The sequence below is a fragment of the Chlamydotis macqueenii genome, chromosome 3 (assembly GCF_036417535.1).
Source record: "Chlamydotis macqueenii isolate bChlMac1 chromosome 3, bChlMac1.mat, whole genome shotgun sequence".
In the NCBI taxonomy this organism is placed as follows: domain Eukaryota; kingdom Metazoa; phylum Chordata; class Aves; order Otidiformes; family Otididae; genus Chlamydotis; species Chlamydotis macqueenii.
Window position 1 is genome coordinate 422,870 of NC_141558.1, and position 24,176 is coordinate 447,045.

Consider the following 24,176-nt stretch of genomic DNA (forward strand, 5'->3'; position numbering starts at 1 on the left):
CCAGGGGGAAGAAGGAGGTTTATTGGGTGCTCCTCCTGTCCGCAGCGGAGCTACAGAGACCCGTTCGCAGGGGAACTGCACCCACACCCGCCGCTCTGGTTCCCCGCCTCCCTGGAATGCGTCACGGGGGCAGGAACACCCGTCTGCGGGGCCGCGGGCCGCAGAGAGGAGCGAGCGCCGACAGAGGAGCGCGTCGAGGGGCAGAGCTGCCCCACAGACCCGGAGCAGCCCCAGGCACCGGCCTGTCCCGGCGGGACCCGTCGCCATCGTCCCCTCCGCGCATCCCTGCGAGCGGCGAGGGCCACAGCTGCAGGCGGCGACAGCCCCGAGGAGCGAGCGGGACGGGAGCGGCCAGCACCGTGTCCCATCCCACCCACAGTCACGGGCACCCGCTGAGGGGCTCCGGTGTGGGGCAGTCAGGCAGGAGGGGCCGGGAGGGGCCGCGGCTCCCCCGTCACATCCGATTCGCCTTCCAGGAGAGGTAGCAGTTCCAGACGATGGCGACGCACTGGACGACGGCCAGCCTGGGGACAGAGGGGACAGGGTCCGCAGCCGCAGGCCCCGGGAGCCGGGGGGGCCGGGGCCACGGCGCGTCACTACCTGTGCCGCAGGGGTACGAAGTAGAAGTTGGCAATTTGCACCGGCGGCCAGATCTGGGGACAGGAGGAGAGGGCAGTGAAGGGGCCCTGCCGCGCCCACCTCTGCCCAGGGTGGGCATCCAGGGCGTCCAGCGAGCCCACGGCAGTGCCGAGGCGGGGACGGGGCCAGCAGCACGGAGGGGCACGGCCCCGCGGCAGCGGGACCAGCGCTTACGCAGTAGTTGGTCAGCAGGGCGTCCGTGTAGTCCTGGGGGAGAAGGGAGGTGGTGAGCGCCCAGAGCCACCCTGCACGCACGCTGGCACGGCCCCGGGGAGGCCGCGGCTGGCTGCAGCGGCAGGGCCCGCAGCTGGCACGGGCAGGAACGGCGCAGCAGCGTCTCCAAAGGGACGCCCGCGACCTGGGGCAGAGGCCGGCCGGGCCGCAGGCAGGCATGGGGAGCACACGGAGCCGCCGTCCCCCTGCCGCCATCCCCCCGACTCCACATCCAGCGGGGCAGCGGCTGATCCCCTCTGCCCCCCGCAGCCCCTGCCCCAGCTGCGCCCGCGTGGGGCAGGCACGGGGCAGGCGTGGGGCGGGCGCGGGGCAGGATAAGGCGCGGGGGGGCAGGGGGGCGAGCCGCGGCAGATGCGGGCAGAGCGGGCGCGGCAGGGCAGGCCGCGAGCCCCTGTCCACCCCACAGCCCCAGGCTCCCTGCCAGGCCCCGCGGGGCAGGACGGAGCGGGGCACCCGGCCGGGGCAGCCGCGCTGGGCCGCGAGGCGCTGCCCTGCCCTCGTGCCGCAGCCCTGCCCCGTGGCAGCGGGACAAGTCCCCCATCCAGCCCGGCCGTGACTCAGCCGGGAGCCCGGCCTCCTCCCGTCACTGGCCGGCAGCCCAGGACGGGGAGAGCGGGCACAGCGGTGATGGATGCTCTGCTGACGCTTCCTCTGCGTGGGGAGAGGCGGATGCGCCCCCAGCCAGGGGAGAGGGTGGCTGCCAGCCGCCGCCGCCCGGCCCCCGGCCCAGCGCCGGCCAGGGCAGGGTGCCGGCCGGGAGCCACAGCTCGCGGGAGTCGCCCAGCGCCGCAAGGGCCCAGCGGGTTTCCCCGGGGGGAGGCGAGGCAAATCCACGGCGCTGACCTGACCGAGACGCAGCTGGGGCAGACGGGAGCGCCCGGGGTGCTGCCCGCGCCGAGGCCCAGCCTGCGCCTCCACGGCGTCTCCGGGCGCCTCACAGCCCGGCTGCTGCTCTCGCGAGGCCAGGAGGAAGGAGAGGCGGGCGCGGTTCTCCCCCAGGAGCTGCTCCCCGCGCTCCAGGGCGGGACGGGGTCAGGACAGGTCTGTGCCGGCGCGCGCCCGCGGCCCCCTGCCCAGCAGGGCGGGCAGGCCCGGAAAGGGGCTCCGGGCGACGGCACCCCGGGCAGAACTCTGACGGCCCGGCGGGGGCAGTCCCGGCCCACGGCCCGGGGCGCAGCGGGCCCCTCATACCCGGCCCCGGCAGCCCCGCCGGCAGCCCCGGTGCGCCTCGTCCCGCGGCCGGTGGCCACCGCCGCCGGTGACTCACGCTCTGGCCACGCTGACTCAGCCTTGGCGCTGGCTTCCGGCAATCGCTGCTGATGGCAGCCGTCTCGGTAGCAGCTCTGGAGATGCAGCCAGCAGCGGGCCGGCGGCCGGCAGGAGCCGGATGGCACGGGGCACGCGGCCACCCCAGCCCCGGCGTCCCGCACGGGCGTCAGGGCGTCACGGGGGGGAGCTGCCGCAGGGAAGCGGCACGTACCTGCTGGATCTTGGACCAGTTCTCCTCCACCGACAGACCGTTCATCGTCCCCGTGATGGCCAGGAAGCAGCCCAGGAAACACGGCGCAAAGCCCCCCTGCAAGAGAGGAGCTGGGGCGCGACGCCGGGGAGCCCGCAGCGCCCAGAGCCGGGCCCGCAGCACAGGGCGAGAGGGGCGGGTGAGGGGGCGAGGCCCAGCCCGCCCAATGCCCTGGGGCTACCTGGCCAGTGGCTCCCCAGCACGGAGCCGCGCCGAGGGACGGGGACCACCACGGGGCCCCTGGAAGGGTCCAAGACCAGGTTAAGGGTGGCCCCTCCAAAACCTGGTTCCCCACGGCTCCCAGCCGCAGCACGGGTCAGACGCGTTCCCCGCGGCTCCCCACAGCCGGCCGGGCTGGCGCGCTCTGCGGAGACGCAGGCGCCGCAGGCCCGAGCTGCCGACGCCGCAGGGGCTGTGCTGCAGCCCACCGACCCCACGGAGCGGGACCTGGGCGCCAGCCCCTGCTCAGCACCCGCTGCAGCGTGCTGCGGTGCTCAGAGCGGCAGGGAAACCCCGCGTGGCTGCGCTGCCCACCCCGTCCTGCGCCCTGGCCCCGCGCATGCGCCCTCACCCGCGCGGCACTGACCTGGTCCAGGACCATCTTCTTCACGGCCACGGTTTTTGTGGTCCCCGGGACGAGCCGGTCCAGGACGCGGTACCAGCCGCCCACCACGGGGCCCTGCAGGAGCCGAGCGGCGAGGGGCAGCGCGTGGGGCGGTAGGGCTGGGGTCTGCAGAGCCGCTGACGTGGCCCTGCCCCACCACGGGGCCCGTCCTGCCCCCCTCCCCGGACCCCGCACCGCCGTGGGGCAGCCTCCCCACACAGCGGGCAGGGCTGCGCGGCGCGGGGACCCCGGCCCTGCCAGCGCTGCCTGGGACCCTCCCCCCGAACTGGGTGCTGGGCCCAGCACGTGCTGGGAGCCGACGGGTCGGGACCCGGCCTTGCCACGCGTGGCGGAGCGAAGCACGCGCGCACCCTGGGGTGCGGCCACCCTGCTGCGGAGTGACGCCTGCGCAGGGGCCGGCAGCGGGCACGGCGCCGCGGCCGCACGGACAGAGGCTGCCGGCCCCGTGCCTCCCCGCAGCGCGGCTGGGCGCCCATCCTCGAGGGACTCGGCCGCTGGCGGGGGGCACCGGGACGGCCCGGCTCACGCCGCGCACCCCGGTGTCGCCCTGCCGAAACAGCCCTCTGTCCCCCCCCCCCCGCGCGTGCGCTGCGAGGCCGGGGCAGGGCCCGGTGCCCGCCGCGCGCTGGCGCTCACCACGAAGCAGAAGCCGACGGCCATCATCTTCAGGGTCCGGGCGCCGTGGTGCCCGCGCAGCCCCCGCCGCTCCACCAGCTGCTGCGCGATCACATCGCCGGCTCCCATGAGGGCCCCTGCAACCGGCACAGCCCCTCAGCCGGCTGCGGCGCCGCGGGGCGCCCCGCCGACGGACGGGCCCCCCGCCCCCGTTGCGCAGCCCCCCGCCGCCCTGCGCCAGGCCTGCCCGCGCCCGCGCCCGCCCCGCAGCACGGCCCCTCCGGCAGCAGCATCTCGGGCCGACGCGGCGGCCCTGGGCGCAACGGTGCCCGCTGCGCCGTCTCCCTGCGCCCCTGACGCGGAGCTGGTTCGTCACCCGGGCCCGCGGCGCCGGGGCTTTTGGGGCAGAGCCCACGCAGCCGCCGCCCGCGCTGCCCGCGCTCTCTGCCGCTGCGCCTCGTGCTTCCCGAAATCCCTCCCCGAGCAGCGCGCGAGCTGTGCCGACTGCGATTCCTCCCCTGCGCAGCCGCTCCCAGCCGGCACGGGCGGGCGAGGCTGGGCCGGGCTCCCCAGCGCTGGCACGGCTCCTCGCCTTGTTTCCAGGTCGGCGCGGGGCACGGCGCGGCGGGGCCCTTGGCAGCTCCCAGCCCACCCTGCACCCCTGACCTCTCCGACGCAACTGGCCTGGCCCAGCGCTCCTTCCCGGCCTCGGCGGGCTCCCTGCCTGCTCCGCCGGGTGGGCCCCGGGCAGCTCTCCAGCCCGCCGCCGTCCTGCTCTGCCCTCGGAAACCCTGAACCCGCAAACCCTCGGCCGGGGGAGCTCGGCCCCCCGCACCCCCTCTGCCCCCCCGGCTCACAGCCAGCGCCTCGGTCTCTGCAACAGCCCCAGCAGCGCTGTGGGGAGCGCGTCCCAAACGGCCACAGACCCCGGGGGAGCGTGCCTGCCCCGTCCCGGCGCCCGCAGCCGGATCGCGCCCTCCCGCAGGCGCCGTCCCAGCCGGCACGGGCGAGGGCGCAGGCGTGGGGCCCGCGCTCCGGTCCCTCAGCCCCGCCGTGCAGACCGGGGCCGCAGCCTGGCCCCTGGGAGCCCAGCGCTGCTGCTGCGGGCAGAGCCTGGGGGCGGCCCAGGCGCTGCAGCGGTCCCGGCGGCACCTCCTGCCGCCACCCGGCTCCCCCTGCCACCCCGGACCAACGCAGCCCCTGGCACTGAGCCCCCGCGCCCCTCCGCGCAGCGGAGCGGCCTCGCCGGCCCCCGGGGCCCCGGCAGCGAGGGACCCCCGCCAGCCGGGCAGAATCGCCGGCCGCCTGCTCGCACGGGCAGCGTTCCCAGCAGGCACAGGCAGGGCCCGCGCGGGGCTCACTGAGGAAGCGCAGCCAGCAGCGCCAGCGTTACTCATGCAGCGCCGAAGGCTGCAGGCGCAGCGCCCGGTGGTGACGAAGCAAGGCCAGGGCTGCCGGAGGGGACGGGCCGGTCTGCGCGGCCCTACCCGGGCACGGGAGCGCGGCCAGAAAAACCCCGGCACCAGAGCCGCTCAGCGCCCGCAGCGCGCCTGCCCCTGTGCGACACCAGCACGGCCCTGCTGCAGCTCCGGACGCGGCCCGGGGCCCCCAGCTGCGCCCGCGCCACGAAGGCAGGAACCAGCCCCGACCGACCCCGTGGCTCTGCCGGGCCCTGCGGCTGCCGCTGCGCCCTGCCCCGGGCTGCCAAGAGCCGGCACGCACGGCAGCTCCACGCCTGCACGGAGCCAGCGCACGGCAGCTCCACGCCTGCACGGAGCCAGCGCACGGCAGCTCCACGCCTGCGCGGGAGCGCTGGGCGCAGGCGGCGGGAAGGGCGAGGGCTCCCCGGCTCGCGGCCACGCGAGGTGCAGAGCGGTGCCGCGGGGAGGCGGCGGGCAGGGCCTGGAAGCGGCGGGGGCCGGGCCCATCCCGCAGGCTGCCGCCCCCGCAGGCTGCCGCCCCCGCAGGCTGCCGCCCCCGCAGCCAGAGCGCTTTGAGCCAGGCCCAAGCCTAAGTAGGCCACGCTGTCTGCGCCCCACCGGCCCCGCCACCGCAGCTGGAGACCGCCTCGCCACCACGGCAGCCACCCCTCTGCAGGCAGGACGGCGAGGTCACTGCCGCGGGCACGCGCTGCCGCCCGCTGCGCCCAGGCCCCGCTGGCACCCTGGCCCCGCGCCCGGGATGCGGAGGCAGAGCCCCGCCTGACCTCGCAGCGCCGGCCGCCGGGCGGGACGGCGATTCAGCGGGCGAGCGTGGCCGGACGCCGGGCACAGCCAGCACACCCGCCTGGCGCGGGCCCAGCTGGCAGCTCTGCTCCGCCCGCGGCGCGGTGGCCAGGGCCGCGGCCCGGCGCGGCTGGAGGAGTCGCTCGCTGCAGCGAGGGCAGCGGGAAGGCCGGGCCCCAGCAGCGCTGCCCCTGCCCCGGCAGAGCGGCCGCGCTCCCGCCGCCACGGCCACGCGCCGCGGCACAGGGCCGGCACAGAGCCGGGCCCGGGGGCACAGCCGCTCCTCGGCTGCAGGAACGGCAACTGGCGCCGGGCCGGCCGCTCGCGCGCAGCGGCCATTCCAGTGGCTGCGCACCCCTGCGGGCACGGCCCAGCACCCCCGGCCCCGAGGAACCGGGGGGCTGCACCCCAGAGCGGCAGGGCCAGCGCTGGTGCCTGGAAACAACGGGCAGAGCAGGGGCTGTCAGGGGGGGCAAGGGCAGGGGGGGTGAGGGCAGGGGGGGTGGGGGGGGGTGAGGGCGGGGGGGGCGAGGGCAGGGGGGGTGAGGGCAGGGGCTGTCGGGGGGGGTGAGGGCAGGGGTGACAAGGGCGGAGGGGGCGAGGGCGGGGGCTTGCCAGGGAGGACGAGGGCAGGGGGGGCGAGCGAGAGCAGGGGCCGCCGGGGGGGCGAGGGCAGGGGCTGCCAGGGGGACGAGGGCAGGGGGGGCGAGGGCGGGGGCTGCCGGGGGGACGAGGGCAGGGGGGGCGAGGGCAGGGGCTGCCGGGGGGACGAGGGCAGGGGCTGCCGGGGGGACGAGGGCAGGGGCTGCAGGGGGATGAGGGCAGGGGGGGTGAGGGCGGGGGGGGGGGGCGAGAGCAGGGGCCGCCGGGGGGGCGAGGGCAGGGGCTGCCGGGGGGACGAGGGCAGGGGGGGCGAGGGCAGGGGCTGCCGGGGAGGATGAGGGCAGGGGGGACAATGGCGGGGGGGAGCAAGGGCAGGGGGGGCGAGGGCGGGGGCTGCCAGGGAGGATGAGGGCAGGGGGGGTGAGGGCGGGGGGGGGGCAAGGGCAGGGGGGGCGAGGGCGGGGGCTGGGCAGCCCTCCCGGCTCTGCCTTGGCCTCCCTCCCGGCACCGAGGCGGGACGCGCAGCAAGCGGCGCACGGTGCCGCGGGTGCCAGGCCACGGCCCCCTTCACGTCCCATGAAAACAACGCGGGCACAGCGGGGCGGCGCGGCACGACCCCCGCAGCGGCAGGCCGGGCGCGGTGCCACCGTCCCCAGGGGCAGCGGGGCCGGGGGCCGGCGGCCGCGCGCCCAGCCCAGTCCCGCGGCCCCCGGCCGGCTCCCCGGCACGGCAGGGCTCCCCCGGCCGCGCCTTTTCCAGCGCCCCGCGCCGGTTTCCGGCGGGGAGGCTGCAGCAGGGGGAGCGCAGGGACCCCCCTCCCGCGCAGCTCCCACCACACGCAGCCCCGCAGCGGGACGGGCTCCTCCTCAGGGGGCTGCTGCGCAGGGAGAGCGCCCCGGGGACGCGGAGCCCCCCCGCCCCCGAGCCCCTCGGGGGCAGCACCCCGCCCCGGGCGCGGCCCGGCCCCGCGCTGCGCTGGCCGAGCCACAGCCCCGCACCCGTCCCGCAGGGCCCGTCACCCCGCACCGGGGACCCTGTTCCCGCTGAGCCGCGGGGGACGAACGCCGCCTGCCCCCGCGCCTGTGGGGCTCCTGCCCCGCTCCCCCCGGGAGTCCCGGTGCCCGCCGCCGGGCGGGGGGCCTGCGGCGCGGCGGGGGGACGGGGCGCCGGGGGTTACACGGCGGGGCGGGGGCGGGGGCGGGGCCCTTACCGGCGGTGAGCGCCTGCGCAGCCCCCGGCCGCCGCGCCAGCAGCCGCCCGCAGCCCCGCCACAGCGCCGCCATGGCCCGCGCGGCCCCGCGCGGCGCGGCGCGATGACGTCAGCGCGCGGCGCGGCGCGGCGACGCGTTTATTGTGTCAGTAGCGGCCCAGCACGGTGGCCAGCAGCGCCATGCGCATGTACATCCCGTTCTCCGCCTGCCGGAAGTACGCGGCGCGCGGGTCCGAGTCCACCTCCACGCTGCGGAAGTGACGTCAGCCGCGGGCACGGGACCCCCGCCACAGCCCCGCCCCTCCCCGAGCCCGAGAGACCCTAATGAGCCCGAGAGCCCTAATGAGACCCCCCGCACCCCCCGCGCAGACCCCCCCGCACCCCCGCCACAGCCCCTCTGAACCCCCCGCCCCGCACGGTGCGGCCCCCGTCGCCCCGAGACCCCCGCACCCCCCCCCCGCCCCGCACGGTGCGGCCCCCGTCGCCCCGAGACCCCCGCACCCCCCCCCCGCCCCGCACGGTGCGGCCCCGTCGCCCCGAGACCCCCGCACCACCCCCCCGCCCCGCACGGTGCGGCCCCCGTCGCCCCGAGACCCCCGCACCCCCCCCGCACACTGCAACCCCATCACCCTGAGACCCCCACCCTGCACAGTGCAGCCCCCCACCCCCCCGAACTCCCCAGCCCCCTCCCCAAACCCAAGTCCCTGCCCCCATCACCCTGAGACCCCCCCCCACCCAGCATAGTGCAGCCCCAGGCCCCCTGAACTCCCCAAGCACCCCCCGCACACTGCACCCCCCCAGCACCCCCTCACCCCCCGTACACTGCACCCCCCAGCACCCCTCACCCCCCGCACACTGCACCCCCCAGCACCCCCCGCGCCCCCCGCGCCCCCGTCCCCACCTGATCTCGTTGACGCGGGGCAGCGGGTGCATCACCACCATCCTCTCCTTGGCGCGGGTCATGATGTGGGGCGTGAGGATGAACTGCCCGAAGCACTGCGGGGGGGCACGGGATGGACGCAGCCCCGAGCCCCCACCCCACGGAGGGCAGGAGGCTGCCGCCCCCACAGCGGGACGAGACGCGGGGTCCCCCCGGCACCCCCTCACTCACGGCCTCGTACTCCTCGGCCAGGCGGAAGCGCTCCTTCTGGATGCGGGTCACGTAGAGCACGTCGGTGTCCGGCAGCGCCTCCTCGATGCTCCCAAACTCCTCCTGGGGCCGCACCGCGCCGTCAGCGGGGCCGGGGGGGGGCTCGGGGCCCTGCCCCCCGCCCCGCCCCGCCCGCTCAACCTGCTTGACGCCCTTGGAGGCCACGAAGCTGGTGATGTCGGCGGGCATGCGCAGGCCGGGGGGGGTGACGTAGCGCAGGTTGACGCGGTACTGGGTGAGCAGGCGCGCCAGCGAGTGCACCGTGCGCCCGTGCTTCAGGTCGCCCACCATGGTGATCTGCAGAGAGCCGTCAGCGCGCCCACGGCGCCCGCCCCACGGCGCCCACCGCCCCCCGGCCCCTCACCGTCATGCCGTTGACGGTGCCCAGCTCCTCGCGGATGGTGAAGATGTCCAGCAGCGCCTGCGTGGGGTGCTCGCCCACCCCGTCCCCGGCGTTGATCACCGGCTTGCGACAGTGCTTGGCGGCCAGCTGGGAGCGCAGGGAGGGTGGGCGCAGGCGCGACACGGCCCTCGCCGGCCCCGCGGGACACGGCCTGGCTCCCGCTCCCGCTCCCGACCCCCGCCCAGCCCGCCGCACCGGGACGCGGGCCCCTCGGCCCCCCGGCCCCGCTCACCTCCACGGCGCCCGGCTGGGGGTGCCGCAGCACCAGCACGTCGGCGTAGCAGCACATGGTCCTGCACCGAGTCAGCCAACGACTCGCCCTTCTGCACCGAGGAGGTGGCCTCCGAGAAGGACAGACGGAGCCGCCCAGCCGGCTCATGGCGGCCGCGAAGGAGCTGCTGGTGCGCGTGCTCGCCTCGTAGAACATGGACGCCATCACTTTGCCCTGCGGGGGCCGCGCCGTCACCTCGGGGAGCCCAGGGGCACTGGCGCCCGTCTCAGGGCTCCCTCGGCCCCGCCGTGCCCGGCTCACCTTGAGGATGTCCAGGCTCCGCTCCTTCTGCACCAGCATGCGCAGCGTGTGCGCCACGTTGAACAGATGCGACAGCTGCGGGAGGGGCGGCTCAGCCGGGGCGCGCGCGGCACCGCGCCCCCAGGCTCATCCGCGTGCCCGCGGCCCCAGCGCCCCACCTGCTCCTTGGAGAACTGCTGCACGGAGAGGACGTGCTGCCCAACGAGGGGGTGCAGCAGCGGGGAGGGCTGGAAGTGGGGCAGCCCCTGGGGGGATGCCTGGCGCGGGACGGGCCCAGCGGGTAGAAGTAGCCGTCCTGGATCGCAGCCGGATCTGCGGCACGGAGAGCGGCCGTCAGCCTGCGGGGGTGGTCCGCAGAGCCCAGCCCGCCTGCCGCAGGACCCCCGCGGCACTCACCCGCCTCCGCCGCCTTCCTGCCGGCCTTTTCACGGGCATCCTCGGCTGGGGGGAGAGGGGAGCGGTGGCGTTAACGGGTGCCGGCGGCGGCGGCACCCCGGGCCCTGCTCTGCGGGGCGCTGCCGGCGTGGCGCAGCCCTCTCGGCGCCAGGCGAACGCGCCGCGGGGCCCAACGCCATGGCCGCGGGCGCCCAGAGAGCAGGGGCGGGGTGAGCTTCAGCGCAGCGCTGCGCCCGTCGCGCCCCGCAAAAACCCAATCGGATGCAACCCCAATCACACCGGCAGGCGAGGGGTCCCCGAGGCGCCGCGCGGGGCCGGGGCGGGAGGGGAGCAGGCAGGCGCGGCCGTGCCCTGTCCCACGGTGCCCGGCCCCACGGGGCGCGGGGCAAGGGGCCGCACGGGTGGCCCGGGCAGCGCGGCACCTCGGGGAGGGGATGCACTCATCGGCTGCGGTTAGTGCCATTAGTACGGCCGCGTCTCATTGTCTGAGTGAGTGTCCCCCCCGACATTACCGGTGCCTCGGGCGCCCGGGCGGTGCGCGGCTCCCAGCCTCCGGAACGCTGAACGGGACACAAGGGCCGGCGTCAGCGGGGTCGCGCGGCCGCGGCCCCAGACCCGGCTCGGGGGCAGCACGCTGGCTGCCCTGCCGCCCGCCCGCCGCGCTCCGCCGCGCCGCGCCACGCCGCGCGCCTCCCTACCTGGCAGCCCGGGGTCGGAGGCACGGTGGATGCGGGGCGGGAGGTGGAAGCGCCCCTCGCTCCCCGGGCCAGGCCGGCGGGGGCTGGAGGCCCGGCTGCGCAGCGTCTCGCCCACCGCCACGTGCCGGGGCCGCTCGGGGGTCTGCGAGGAGAGGCCGAGCTGGAGCCGGGGCGCAGCAGGGACCCCCCCGAGCCCCGCGCACCCCGCTACCTTCGTGCTCTCCTTGGTGGGGGCCGCGTGCGGTGCCAGCACAGCTCCCGAGGGCCACTTCTTCACGTCCTGCCCGTAGCCGGGGGGCACCAGCACCTGCAGCCATGGGGGTGACGTGGTCGGCGCTGGGGGACCCTGGGGCGCCGAGGGGACCCCCTAGGTGCCGGGGGAAGGGTACTTGGGCCCTTACCTGCCCGTCGATGTAGGCGACCTCCCCGCGCAGCACCACCCTGCGCACTGTCCCCTTCACCTTCATGCCCTCGAAGGGCGTCCAGCGCGCCTTGGAGAAGGCCGTGCGGCCCGGGATGATCCACTCGTGCTCCAGGTCCACCTGCCGGGACAGCGGGTCAGCGGCAGCGGGGCCGGCCGGGGCGGGTGGGCGGGCAGGGACCCACCTCCACGTAGGTGTCCTCCTGCGCGGGCAGCCCGAAGATCTTGCGGGGGTTCTCGTAGAGGCGCTGGATGACATCCTCCACGGTGAGCCGTCCCTCGGAGACGGCCGTCAGCAGCAGCGGCAGCATCGTCTCCAGGCCGGGGTAGCCGGGGGGCGGCTCCTGCCCCTGCTTCTCCTCCAGTGTGTGGGGGGCTGTGGGCCGGGGCCGGTCACCGCGAGACCCGCTGCCGTCCCTACACCTTGCTCCCGCCCGCGGCCGCCGTCCCCCGGGGCTCACCGTGGTCCGTGGCGAAGCAGTCAATGGTGTCCATGTTCTCCCAGAGCGCCTCCACGTCCTGGCGGGTGCCCAGCGCCGGCCGCACGGCCGCTCGGCCCTCCCCGAGGCGCCCCAGGTCGTCCCGGCACAGGAAGAGGTGGTGCGGGGCCACCTCGCACGTCACCAGGATCCCCTTCTGCTTCGCTGCCTTGATGAGGAGGATCTGGGGGAGCCGCGGTGAGAGGCGGCCCCAAATGGCCCCACGCCCCATCGCCGCGCCCCGCCGCTCACCTCCTCCCTGCGGGCCACGTGGCAGATGTGCACGGGGCGCTGGTACAGCTGGGCCACCATCAGGACGGCGGCCACCGTCTGCCGCTCCGCGTGCGCCACGACGGGCAGGTGCCGCGGCCACTGCTCGAAGTGCTGGGGGGGGACGGGGCCGGTGGGCGCGGGCGCCGGGAGCCAGGTCCGGCCCGGCGCCAGCCCCCGCGCGCCGCGGCTCACCTCCATCCACAGCGACACGTCGTCCATCCGCAGGCTGGAGAAGGTGTCGTTCAGGTACATCTTCAGCCCCGCGGCCGCGCCGGCCAGGGGGCCCAGCAAGCCGGCGTTCTCCGGGGAAGCGCCCAGGAAGAGGGCGAAGTCGCAGCGGGCCCCCGCCTCGGCCAGCTGCGGGCGAGAGGCAGTGGGTGCCGGGCCGGGGCCAGCCCCCCGCGGGCGGCGAGCACGCCGCAGCCGGTACGCGGGGAGGAAGAGGGGCAGCGGGCCCGGCAGCGGCAGCCCCTCACCTTCTGCGCCAGGGCGAAGGAGGCGGCGTCGGTGACGGCGGGGCTGGTGTTGGGCATGGCGCACACCATGGTGACGCCGCCGGCCAGTGCGGCCGCCGTGCCTGACGCAAAGTCCTCCTTGTGGGTGCCACCCGGCTCACGGAGGTGCACGTGGACGTCGATCAGGCCTGGGGAGCGGGGCAGGGTCAGCAGGGGACACCCAGCCACGGGACACCCCAGCGACGCGGGGAAACGTCTCCTCTCCCCGCAGCACCCTCTGCGCCTGGCTCCCGGTGCTGTCCCGGCTCCGCGCTGCGCCCCTCGAAGCCCCCGAGCCCCGGCCCCGGTCCCCACCTACCCGGCAGGCGGATGAGCTTCTGGGACGTCATGCAGTCCACGTGCATCTTCAGCGGGGGGGCTGCCCCGATCTGGCCCAGCGCCTGCGGGGACGGCAGCGTGAGGCACTCTCCGTCTCGCAGGGGCAGAGCTCAGGAAGGGGGTGAGGACATCTGCCCGAGCCGCGCCCCAAAAAGGGTCCCCCCGCAGCACTGCCCGCGTCCCGTGCCACCCCACAGCGTCCACAGCAGGACTGTCCCCCCCCAGCCCTGGCTTTGCGCTGCAACCCTGGGCCCCTGCGCGCCCGGCCCACCTCCACGAAGAGCTTGGTGCACTTGATGTCGATGATGAGCGGCACGGAGTAGTCGACGGCCAGGCGCCGCGTGCGGTACCCCTTGGTGACGAAGGAGGAGAGCCGGCGGCCCCCCGAGTTGCGCATCGAGAGGTTGATGACCATCTCGAAGTGGTTCTCGGCCAGGTAGTCCAGGATGCTGCGCTGCGTCTCCCGCGCGCCCGCCTCGCTGCCGTCCGCCTCCTCAAAGTGCCAGTCCACGGCCATCACCTGCCGCGGCAACGCCTGTCAGCGCCCCGCACCCCCCCGGGGCGCCCCTGGCCCCCGCCGCACCCCCGGCCCCGACCTTGATGCCATGCTCGGTGTAGAAGTCCGCGGTGCCGAGGCTGGCGTACAGCTGGTAGCCCAGGCTCTCCAGGGTCCGCACCGTGGGCAGCAGCTCGCTCTTGTTCTGCGACAACCCCGCGGCCGGTCAGGGGGGGCTGCGGCCGCCCCCCCGGCCCCGCCCAGCCGCACACACCTTGTAGCTGCCGATGGTCAGCAGGATGTTCTTCTTGGGGATCTTGAAGCCGGTGCTGAGCATGGCCTTCAGGTAAGCCTCGCAGCGGTTCTCCCCGAAGCAGGCCACCTCGCCCGTGCTGGTCATCTCCACGCCCAGCACCACGTCGGCGCCCGCCAGGCGCGAGAAGGAGAACTGGGGCACCTGGGGGCGGGAGGGGCTCAGGGGCCGCCCGGCCACGTGCCCCAGCCCGGCCCCCACGGCCCCCGCTCACCTTGACGCCGACGATGCCCGTGCCCGTCATCAGCCCCACGGGCTCCACGTCCTCGCCCATGATCACCTGGCTGGCCAGAGCCACCAGGTCCACTCCCAGGGTCTTGGAGACGAAGGGAAAGGAGCGGGAGACGCGGACGTTGCACTCGATCACCTTCAGCTGGTCGTCCTGGGGGAGAGGGGACGGTGTGAGGCACGCCGAGGGCCGCAGGACGTTCTCCCACCGGCACTGTGCCGGCCCGGCGTGGCCCCCCCAGCTGAGGTACCTTGGCAATGAGCTGTAGGTTGAAGGGCCCGGTGACCTGCAGCTCCTGCCCGACGGCGTGGACGATGGCCTTGATACGCTCCAGCGTCTTGGGGGTGATGTCCTGGGGGGGCGTCACCAGCGTGGCGTCGCCCGAGTGCACCCCGGCGTTCTCCACGTGCTCCGAGATGGCGATGGCCACCACCACACCATCGCAGGCCACCGCGTCCACGTCGATCTCCTGCGAGCAGGAACACGGTCACAGCCTGCCGCCGGCACCGGGGTGGGGGGACGTGGTTCCTGCGGGGAGCAGGGCCGCTCTGGGACCGCAGCAGCCTCCCGGATGGACCTTGGCCTCCTGGATGAACTTGGAGATGACAACGGGCTGCTCCTTGGACACGGCCACAGCGTTGCTCAGGAACTTCTCCAGGTCGCTGTCCGAGTAGGCCACGTTCATGGCGGCGCCGCTTCAGCACGTAGGAGGGGGCGCACGACGCAGGGGTACCCCACCTTGCAGCAGAAGTGCTTGGCCGACTGCGGGACAGACGGCACCCTCAGGGGCCGCGCCGGGGGCCGGTGCCCCGGGGCAGGCCCCCTCACCCTCATCGGCCCCACCTCCATGTCGGAGAGCTCCTTCCAGAGGGGCTGGCTGATGCCGATGGAGTCGAGCAGGCGGGAGAACTTGAAGCGGTTCTCAGCCGAGTCGATGGCCTCCGGGGAGGTGCCCAGGACGCGGCACTGCTGCCGGTGCAGGGCCATGGCGATGTTGTTGGGCAGCTGCCCGCCCATGGACAGGATCACACCCTCGGGGTTCTCCAGCTCGTAGATGTCCATCACCACCTGCGGCAGCGCGGGGCTGGGACCGGAGCCGCGGCGGCAGGCCCGACGCTGCCCAGCCCCCGGCGGGCAGGGCCCCCGGCCCCGCTCACCTCGAAGGAGATCTCATCGAAGTAGAGGCGGTCGCACATGTCGTAGTCGGTGCTCACCGTCTCGGGGTTGTAGTTCACCATGATCGTCTTGAAGCCCATCTGCAGGGGCGAGGGACGACGTGAGGCCGAGGGCCCCGCTCCTCCCTGGCCCCGTGCTCCGAGCAGGGACGCCGACCCACGGAGCCCGCGGGGCGCTGGGGCCCGGCCGACCTTGCGGAGCTCCTGGATGCAGCCGACAGCGCACCAGTCGAACTCCACGCTGCTGCCGATGCGGTAGACGCCGGAGCCGATGACCATGACGTGGGGCTCGCGGAAGGCCAGGTCGTGCTCGCTGCCGTTGTAGGTCAGGTACAGGTAGTTGGTTTGCGCCGGCCACTCGGCCGCCACGGTGTCGATCTGCTTCACCACCGGCAGGATCTTCAGGTCGCGCCGCATCTTCCGCACGGCCAGCTCGGTGCTGCGAGGGGCAGGGTGAGCACCGGGACGCGGGCTGGGGCTCCGGCCGGGGCCGCCCCCTCCGCGCGTTACCTGAGCACGGCCAGGGCCACCTGCTTGTCGGAGAAGCCGAGCTGCTTGGCCCGCTCGAGCACGGCGGGCGGCATGGCGCTCTGCTCCTCGCGGAACGACTCCAGCAGCACCGCGTGGTCCGTGATGTTCTTCATCTTGTGCAGGAACCAGCGGTCGATCTTGGTCAGCTCGTACAGCCGCTCGATGGAGTAGCCGGCCCGCAGCGCGGCCGCCAGCACGAAGATCCGCTTGTCCGTCGGCGTCTCCAGCTCCTGCGGGCCAGGGGAGGTGAGCGGGGCTGGGAGGGGGGCAGGTGGCCGTCTCCCCCCAAACCGCACTGGCAGCCGGGCCCCACCGCTCACCACGTCTGAGGCCGGCTTCACGGTATGGTCAAAGCCCACGCAGTTCTCGTCCACCATCCTCAGCGCCTTCTGGAAAGCCTCCTCGAAGTTCCTCCCGATGGCCATGACCTCCCCTGCGGACGGGGCCGTGAGCAGCCGGAGCCTGCGCCGGCCACGCTGCCCGCCCAGGCGGCCCGCCCGCCTCACTCACCCACGCTTTTCATGGAGCTGCCGATCTTGGTGCTGACACGCAGGAACTTGCTGAGGTCCCAGCGCGGGATCTTCACCACGCAGTAGTCCAGGCTGGGCTCGAAGTTGGCTGTGGTGGAGTTGGTGACGGAGTTCCTGGGGAGGGGTGGGGGTCAGCGCCCAGCGCTGTCCCACGGGGAGGGCGCGAGGCGGCCGGGGCAGCACCCCGCCCCGCAGCGCAGCGGTGCCGTTACCTGAGGAGGGGCAGGGGGATGCCCAGGGCCAGCTTGGCAGCCACGTAGGCCAGGGGGTAGCCGGTGGCCTTGCTGGCCAGGGCGGAGCTGCGGGACAGCCGGGCGTTCACCTCGATGATGTAGTACTGCGGGCAGCAGGCGGGCAGGGTCAGCGGCAGTGCAGGACGCGGCCCCCGCGCACGAGGCCGGGCGCCGGCAGCGCAGCTCCCCGCTGCCCAGTGCTCGGCTGGCACCGACGAGCCACCAGCGCGCGGAGGGCGCAAACAGGGACGGGGACCAAGGGCGAGGGCAGCCGGGCTGGGAAAGGGCAGCCATCGCTGACGGCTGCGGCGGGACGGAGCCGGGCAGAGGCCGCCCAAGGACCGCGCGGACCGCGAGACCCAGCGCCTCGCTGCGCTGACGGGGCCCGGCCGAGCTGCCGGCACCGCCAGACTCCCCGGCCCCAGGGATGCTGGGCACCGCGGCCCGGGGAGGCCAGCGAGGCACGGCCCCCGGGCCGGCGCAGGGCAGGACACGGACCCGGGCTCCCCCAGGCAGGGCTGGCCGGGGGGCGGGAGCGGAGCCGCAGCAGGGCCCGCGGGCACTCACCTGCTCTGACTCGGGGTTCAGGGCAAACTGGATGTTGCACTCGCCCACGATGCCCAGGTGCCGCACCACCTTGACGGCCGTGCGCCGCAGCAGGAAGTACTCGGTGTCGTTGAGCGTCTGGCTGGGCGCCACCACGATGGACTCGCCCGTGTGGATCCCCAGCGGGTCCAGGTTCTCCATGTTGCACACCTGGCGGCAGGGGGGTCACCGCGGCCCCCGCCCCCGCTGCCGCTGCCCCAGGCGCGTCCCTCCCGGCTCCCGCCGCCTCCTCCCCTGCTCAGCCGGGGCTCGAACGCAGCCCCCGGGACGCCCCACGAGAGGCCCGGGGCGTCCCCCTGTCCTGTCCCGTACCGTGACGCAGTTGTTGTAGGCGTCCCGCACCACCTCGTACTCGATCTCCTTCCAGCCCTTCAGGGACTTGTCCACCAGGACCTGGGAGGTGTGAGTGAAGGCCTGGCTCACCAGTGCCACCAGTTCCTCCCGCGTGTTGGCGAAGCCGGAGCCCAGGCCCCCGAGGGCGTAGGCTGAGCGCACCAGCACCGGGTACCCCAGCCGCTCCGCCGCTGCCTGCGCCTGCGGAGAGCAACGGCGTCGTGTTGGGAGCAGGGATGACAGCCCCCTGCCCGGGAGCTGCCCCCACCCTGCCCCGCCACCCCGGACCTGCTCCAGGGAGGCAGCGGCCTCGCTGGGCGCCACGTGCTCCCCGATCTCCTCCATCTTCTCCACGAAGACCTTGCGATCCTCCGTCATCTCAATGGAGGCGACGGGGGTGCCCAGCACCTGCACGCGGTACCGCTCCAGCACGCCCGCCTTGGTGAGCTCCACGCCGCAGTTGAGGGCCGTCTGCCCGCCGAAGGTCAGCAGCACCCCGTCGGGGCGCTCGTTCCGGATCACCTGAGGGGCACGGGGCGGTGGGGCAGGGACCCACGGGGGCCCCGCAGAATGCGCCCTCCACGTAGGAGCCCCTCTGCTGCCCCACAGCCCCCCAGCCAGCCTCTTGCCCTCCAGGCAGCCCCAGCCCCCTCGTCCCTGCGCCCCCAAACTGCCCTGGGGTGCTCACCTGGGTGACGTACTCCGGGGTGATGGGGAGGAAGTAGACCTTGTCCGCCAGCCCCTTGGAAGTCTGCACGGTGGCGATGTTGGGGTTGATCAGCACCGTCTGGATGTTCTCCTCCTTCAGCGCTTTGATGGCCTTACAGGGAGCAGAGGGGTCACGGCTGGAAGCCTGGGCCCGCACCCCCCGGTGACCCCCGCCCCGGGGTGGGTGCTCACCTGCGACCCCGAGTAGTCGAACTCGCCCGCCTGCCCGATGGAGAGGCCGCCGGAGCCCAGGATCAGCACCTTGCGGGGCCGGGCCGCACCCTGGCCCCCCGCCGGCGCCTCGTCGTAGGTCAGCCAGTCCCGCAGGCGCTCCCGCACTGGGGGGGAGAGGCGACGCCGTGGCCGTGCGCAGCCCCGGCCCCACGTCCCGCCCGCAGCCCCCACGCGCAGCCCGTCGGCCCGGCCGACCCTCCCGCCCCGCGCCCACCTGTCCGGGCGCCGGCGTCGCCGCTCCGCAGGTCCCGTGCCGCCTCCACGAAGACATCGAAGAGCCCCTCCAGGTCGGTGGGGCCGGCGCGGTGCTCGGGGTGAAACTGGACGCTGCAGAGGGGGTCAGGCAGGGCATGGTCCCGCGCCCCCCCAGCCCCCCAGCCCCGGCCCCACGCTCACCTGAAGAAGGGCTTGTGCTCGTGGACGAGCCCCTCGTTGGAGCCGTCGTTGGCGTTGGTGAAGAGCGGGACCCAGCCCGGCGGCAGGCTGCCCGCCTCCACCGCGAAGCCGTGGTTCTGCGCCGTGATGAAGCAGCGCCGCGTGTCCTCGTGCAGGCACGGCTGGTTGTGCCCGCGGTTCCCGTACCTGCGGCGGCAGGACGGGCGTCAGGCAGCCCCGGGCAGCCGGGACCCCCCGGCGACCCCGACCCCGGAGCCCCGCTCACTTCATCTTGTAGGTGCGCGCGCCGAGGGCCAGAGAGAGCAGCTGGTGCCCCAGGCAGATCCCGAAAACGGGCTTGGGCTGGGGCGCCTCCAGCACGCGCCGCAGGCCGGACACCGTCTCCCGGCAGAGCTGCGGGTCCCCGGGGCCGTTGCTGACGAACAGCCCGTCAAAGTCTGCGCCGAGACAGCAGCCGGGTCAGAGTGGGGCCCGCGGCTCCCCAAAGTCACAGCGGGGCCCCCTGGTCCTCCCAGGCCCCGCAGGGTCCCAGTGGGGCCTCCCAGCAGCAAGGCCCCCCAAACCCACAGCACCGCCAACACCCCGGCAGTGTCGCATCGAGGTGCCCTGACCCCACAGCACCAAGGGTCCCCGCAGCCCCCCACAGCCCCCCGTGCGGGGTCACGTTAGGGCACCCTGACGCCATGGTCCCGAGCCCCCCGTTCCAACCACAGCAGGGCACCCCGAGCCCGTGCCCCCCGTCCCTGCAGCGTCACACCGGGGGCCCTGGGCCCCGAGCCCCCGGGAAGGACGACATCAAGGCTCCCCAACCCAGCAGCACGGAGCAGGACACGGTTCCCTGCTGCGCCCAGCACCGGCCAAGAGAACGGCCCCTGCTCCAGCCCCCGGCCCCCACCCCTCAGCAGGGCCCCGAGACGTCCCCTGCCGCTGCCCCCCCACCTGCGGTGTCCAGCGGATGGTCCCAGGGCACCACGGTGACGGCCGCCCCCCGCTCGCACAGGCACCGCACCTGGTTGTACTTGAGGCCGCAGTCGACCGCCGTGATGCGCAGCGACCCGCCGGCGTTGAAGACGCGGGGCGTCTGCAGGAGGGGTGAGCGGGGATGGCCCCGGCCCCCACAGCAAGGACCTCGCGGCCCCAGCTGCCCCCCCAGCCATCCCCACTTGTGTCCCCCGTGCAGCGCCAAGCCCCCAGCCGTCCCCCGAGGCCCCCCCGCCCCGCGCCAGCTCCCCCAGCCCCACCTTCAGCGACACCTCCTGCACCAGGTGCCGTTTGTTGGGGTCTTCAAAGGAGAGGCTCTGCTCAGGGGTCCCGTCCGGCACCAGCTTCCCCAGCAGCGTCCCCTTCTCGCGGATCTTCTTCGTCAGGGCTCGAGTGTCCACCCCTGCAGACAACCATGAGACGCGACCCCACGGCCCCGACCCACCCCGAGCAGGGCCCCGCGTCCCACCAACATCATCACCCCCAGCCGCCAACGCCGGGTCAGCCTCCTGGGGGGGCAAATCCCAGCGCAGAGATGGCTCTGGTCCAGACTCACTGCCCCCTTGGGCCCCAGCCCCCAGCTGCCCCACGGCCACCCCCCAGCTCCCGCCCCGCGGTCTCAGTCCCACCTTGCAGCCCGGGGACGTTCTGCTCCTTCAGCCACTGGTCGAGGGAGCGGGACGCGCTCCAGTGGCTGGGGGTCTCCGAGCACTCGCCCACCACCAGCGCGGCCACATGGATCTTGCCGGACTCAAACCACTGCGGGGGCACGGGGTGAGCGTGGCCGGGCCGGGCGGGGGGTCACCAGCCCGGGAGAAGCCCCCTGCGCCCCTTGGGTGCCCGGCCCGGCTGTCCCCGTGGGACACGGGGGGGATGGCTACAGCCTAGGGTTGGGGGAGCCCCGTGCGACGGGGACCCTACCCCCAGCCCACCGCACAGGAGCGGCCCCCGCTGCCGCCCCGCAAGGCACATTGGGCTGTCACCGCCCCACCCCACCCCACCCCACCCCACCCCTCAGCCCAGCTGAGCCTCCAGCTCCAGGAGCCGCAGGACGAGGTGTCCAGGCTCCCAGCGCTGCTGGAGCGCAGCCCCCCACCCAGGGGCCACCACGGCCCGCACCGCGGGACCCCTCAGCTCGGCTCAGCCGCAGCACGCGCCGGCCTGCGGGCCGCAGCAGGGACCCGCGTGCCCCCGGCCCCGAGAGGGCCGCCGACAGCGAGAGCGGGGCCGGGGGCTCCTGGCCCACCGACGCGGGACGGGGCTGGGCAGGACGGTCCCCCGGGTCAGCGTGGGGAGGCCCGACACAGCTCTGCCCCCGCCGGGCCTGGACTCTGCCCCGGGACAGGCAGCGCCGGGGGGCTGGGAGGGCTCTGGGGCTGCCTCGCCCCGGGGCGCTGGGACCCCCACCCCGCAGCCGAGCCCGGGCGAGGCCAGACGCGGCCTGGCCCCCCACCTGCGAGGAGAGCGCCCCGGTGCCAGCGCGCGGGGGACTCCCCGCTCCCCTCCCGGGCGCACGGCAGGCCCGGCGCTCCGGGCTCCGCAGCACCGGGGGCAAACCCGCGCCCCCCGCCCCGCGCTCACCCTGCTGAGGCCGAAGGGGTCGGTCTCGTCCCGGGGGACGCCGTAGTTGCCGACGAGCGGGTAGGTGAGCACCAGGATCTGCGCCGCGTAGGAGGGGTCGGTGAGGGCCTCGGGGTAGCCCACCATGCCGGTCTGGAAGACTGAGCGCAGCGAGAGGGCGCTGGGGGGGGGGCGGACGGAGCATCCCGGCCGCCCCGCAGCCCCGCCGCCCGCCCCCGCGCCGGCCCCACGGCGGGGCGCCGAGCGGAGAGGGGGCTCGCGGCACCGCGCCGGGCTGGACCCCCGCCCGCTCCCCTCCCGGCGCCGCCCGCCGGGCTCCGGCCGCCCCCCCCCACATCCGCCGCCGTCCCGGAGCTTGGCCCCGCTCCGGCCCCGCCCGGCGCGCTCACCGACTTCCCCGGCGGCGGCGGCCCCGGCGGCCCCGAAGGGGCGGCCCCGCAGCACCGACCCGTCCTGCAGCACCAGGCGGCCCATGGCGGCTCCACGTGCGCTCCGGCGGCTCCGCGGCGGCGGCGACCGAGCGGGACGCGTGCAGCGCGGCGGCGGGAGGATCCGGGGCGGGGCCGGGGCGGGACAGCCCCCGCGGCGGGGCGGGGCGGGGCGGCGTGCGGGGGACCGCCCGCAGCACCTGGATCACCGGATGCCCGGCGGGCGGGGGCGACGCGTGGCAGCACGAGCGGGGAGCGGGCCCGCTTCCGCCGCCTGCAGCGCTCCGGGGCCCGATGGCGGGGCCGCGCGGAAACGGCAGAACGCGGCCGGGAGAGGCCCCGGCAGGCGGAGAGCGGAGCGGGGGCAGCACCGGGGCTCAGACCGAGCGCTGCTGCGGGGGCACGGCACCGGTAACCACGAATATCGCTGGGAGCGGGTACACAGCAAAACCTCACCGTGAAATAACGAGAGAAATAAACGGCCTAGTCTGCTTTTGTCACCGCCGTGCCAGGGGAGAGCGCGAACGCAGTCCCCCACTACCACAAATTATGCAGTCGAGTTTCCCGCATTTGGGGAAATCGCAGGGGTCAGCACACCCGGAGTGCAAGGGATGAGCCTCGCCCTGGGAAAACCACCTGCCTGATCATGGTGTCTCCCCTGCCAGGTAAGTATGCTCCCAACACCCCCCGCCGCCCGGGACACCCCGCCGCACGCACACCCACCACACGCCGACACCCCGCGCCGACCGCCCGAGCCCCGCTCCCACGGCCCGTCCCAGCCCCACGCTGTGCCCCGCCGCGCAGCCCCCACGCGGCGTTTGTTCACGCCGCGGCCGGCGGCTTCTCGGTGCGTGGGGGTGTGTCCCGTCATGCTCCGCGGTGCTCGATCTGCATGGCCCCGCCCCTCCCGCCGGACCCCGCCCCTCGAAGCGGCCCTGCCGCGGCGGCGCCGCCTGGCGGCGGTCACAGCCATCGCCGCTGGCTGCTCGCGGCGCGCGGGCCGCGGGCTCTGAGCTGAGTCCCTGCGCGGCCCCCGCCGGGGCCGTGGCGGGACCGGCCGCAGCTCCCCGGTGGACGGACAGCCCGGCGGCGGCTGATCAATTGATCTCCACGGGGGCGGGCGGCGCTAGCGAACGGGACATCGCTCCGTTCACCCACGCTCGGGGAAGCGCGGTTGGGTGGCGCGGGCCGCAGGCCGTCACAGAGAAAGGCCCGGGACGCGGAGCCCCGAGGGGAGCGGCTCCGGAGCGCGGCGGGAGCCGGGCGGGAGAAGGTTTTGTGCCGGGACGTGAGCTCTGCGGCCCTCCGCCCATGGGCGCTGGGGACCGGCACGGCCGGGGGGAGCTCCTGCGGACGGCCAGGCCCGGCGCGGTCACACCGAGACGGCGCGTGAGCCCGCGCCTGGCCCGGATTTTGTCCCTCCCGGCGGCGGCCCAGCCCCGAGCGGCGGCGAAGGAGCGCACCCGGCGTTACCGTGCCCGTGACGGTTCCCGTGGCACCGGCCACGCCGCCTCCCGGCCGGCCCCGCCCCGCGCTCCTTGCCGGCTCGGGGGCGGCCCCGGCGGGAACCGACCGGTGACCGGTCCCGCAGCCCCGGGGCGCGGCGCCGTGGCAGCCGCCGGCCGCGCAGCTCCCGCGGGGCTTCCCGGCGCCCGGGGCTCCGGGGCTGCGCTGCGTCTGCGCCCGCTGCTCCCCCGTCCCGGCCGCACCCCCCGCCCGCCGCCGGCGGTGCCCGGGCCTCGGCGGGGACTCCCCGCGCGGCTCCCGGCGCTGCGGCCCCCGTAACGGCGCCCGGCGGCGCTGCTCTGAGGGAGGGGCGGGGCCTGCGGGAGGGGCGGGGCCTTGCAGATAGAAGGAGCTGCGGCAAGGCCGCTTCGAGGGGCGGGGTCTAGCCGGGATGGGGCGGGGCTATGCAGATGACGCGGCTGAAGCAGGGCCGCTACGACGAGACAGGGGCGGGGGTCTCTCGGAAGGGGCGGGGCCATGCAGATCGAGCACCGCGGAGCATGACGGGACACACCCCCACGCACCGAGAAGCCGCCGGCCGCGGCGTGAACAAACGCCGCGTGGGGGCTGCGCGGCGGGGCACAGCGTGGGGCTGGGACGGGCCGTGGGAGCGGGGCTCGGGCGGTCGGCGCGGGGTGTCGGCGTGTGGTGGGTGTGCGTGCGGCGGGGTGTCCCGGGCGGCGGGGGGTGTTGGGAGCATACTTACCTGGCAGGGGAGACACCATGATCAGGCAGGTGGTTTTCCCAGGGCGAGGCTCATCCCTTGCACTCCGGGTGTGCTGACCCCTGCGATTTCCCCAAATGCGGGAAACTCGACTGCATAATTTGTGGTAGTGGGGGACTGCGTTCGCGCTCTCCCCTGGCACGGCGGTGACAAAAGCAGAGATAAAGCAGACGCAAAGCAGACACAGCTGCGGCGGCTGTCCCTGCCCCTCCCTGCGGCCGCGGTGTCCGTCCCCGCGGTGTCGGGGCTCCGTCTCCCCGCTGCAGCCGCGGGCTCTCCGCGCTCTGGTCCCCCAGCGCCGCTACCGGAACGCCGCT

At 75.6% G+C, this 24,176-nt stretch overlaps 2 protein-coding genes and 2 non-coding genes across 4 annotated transcripts; 1 reads left to right on the top strand and 3 right to left on the bottom strand.

Moving 5' to 3' along the window:
• Window positions 1-7,790, bottom strand: MPV17 (mitochondrial inner membrane protein MPV17). Its single transcript, XM_086743536.1, has 7 exons — window positions 7,671-7,790; window positions 3,654-3,769; window positions 2,979-3,071; window positions 2,354-2,449; window positions 814-846; window positions 601-653; window positions 1-524 (listed from the first exon to the last, which is right to left on the bottom strand). The coding sequence occupies exons 1-7, from the start codon at window positions 7,741-7,743 to the stop codon at window positions 455-457; spliced, it is 534 nt and encodes a 177-aa protein (XP_086599662.1). The 5' UTR covers window positions 7,744-7,790; the 3' UTR covers window positions 1-454.
• A 4-nt stretch (window positions 7,791-7,794) lies between these two features.
• Window positions 7,795-21,719, bottom strand: CAD (carbamoyl-phosphate synthetase 2, aspartate transcarbamylase, and dihydroorotase). The gene is given in 49 exon segments (XM_086743535.1): window positions 7,795-7,919; window positions 8,572-8,666; window positions 8,782-8,883; window positions 8,962-9,117; window positions 9,185-9,310; window positions 9,456-9,515; window positions 9,517-9,578; window positions 9,581-9,668; window positions 9,756-9,830; window positions 9,914-10,030; window positions 10,033-10,067; window positions 10,152-10,196; window positions 10,664-10,711; window positions 10,850-10,991; window positions 11,061-11,156; window positions 11,251-11,391; window positions 11,456-11,646; window positions 11,732-11,933; window positions 12,002-12,133; window positions 12,215-12,379; window positions 12,499-12,665; window positions 12,836-12,917; window positions 13,127-13,375; window positions 13,452-13,556; window positions 13,626-13,808; window positions 13,879-14,046; window positions 14,144-14,362; window positions 14,471-14,590; window positions 14,593-14,655; window positions 14,737-14,961; window positions 15,051-15,149; window positions 15,261-15,507; window positions 15,579-15,829; window positions 15,920-16,032; window positions 16,110-16,243; window positions 16,342-16,466; window positions 16,930-17,118; window positions 17,281-17,502; window positions 17,590-17,823; window positions 17,990-18,121; window positions 18,202-18,347; window positions 18,458-18,570; window positions 18,640-18,825; window positions 18,905-19,076; window positions 19,579-19,720; window positions 19,881-20,023; window positions 20,250-20,379; window positions 21,202-21,341; window positions 21,591-21,719. Coding segments are annotated over 49 exon segments (6,765 nt in total). The 5' UTR covers window positions 21,676-21,719; the 3' UTR covers window positions 7,795-7,816.
• Window positions 21,720-22,138: 419 nt separating this feature from the next.
• Window positions 22,139-22,302, bottom strand: LOC147601130 (U1 spliceosomal RNA). Its single transcript, XR_015258335.1, has one exon. It is a non-coding gene; the product is annotated as a U1 spliceosomal RNA (small nuclear RNA).
• Window positions 22,303-23,833: 1,531 nt separating this feature from the next.
• LOC147601131 (U1 spliceosomal RNA) lies at window positions 23,834-23,997 on the top strand. The gene has a single exon (XR_015258336.1). It is a non-coding gene; the product is annotated as a U1 spliceosomal RNA (small nuclear RNA).
• Window positions 23,998-24,176: the final 179 nt, after the last annotated feature.

What these genes read in the sequence shown, in the direction of transcription:
- MPV17 (XM_086743536.1), bottom strand. Translation starts at nt 7,743, where the DNA reads ATGGCGGCGCTGTGGCGGGGCTGCGGGCGGCTGCTGGCGCGGCGGCCG. An exon ending in TGCGCAGGCGCTCACCGCCG is followed by an intron (nt 3,770 to 7,670) that starts GTAAGGGCCCCG and finishes TGCCGGTTGCAG; the next exon opens with GGGCCCTCATGGGAGCCGGC. An exon ending in CCGTCGGCTTCTGCTTCGTG is followed by an intron (nt 3,072 to 3,653) that starts GTGAGCGCCAGC and finishes CGGCTCCTGCAG; the next exon opens with GGCCCCGTGGTGGGCGGCTG.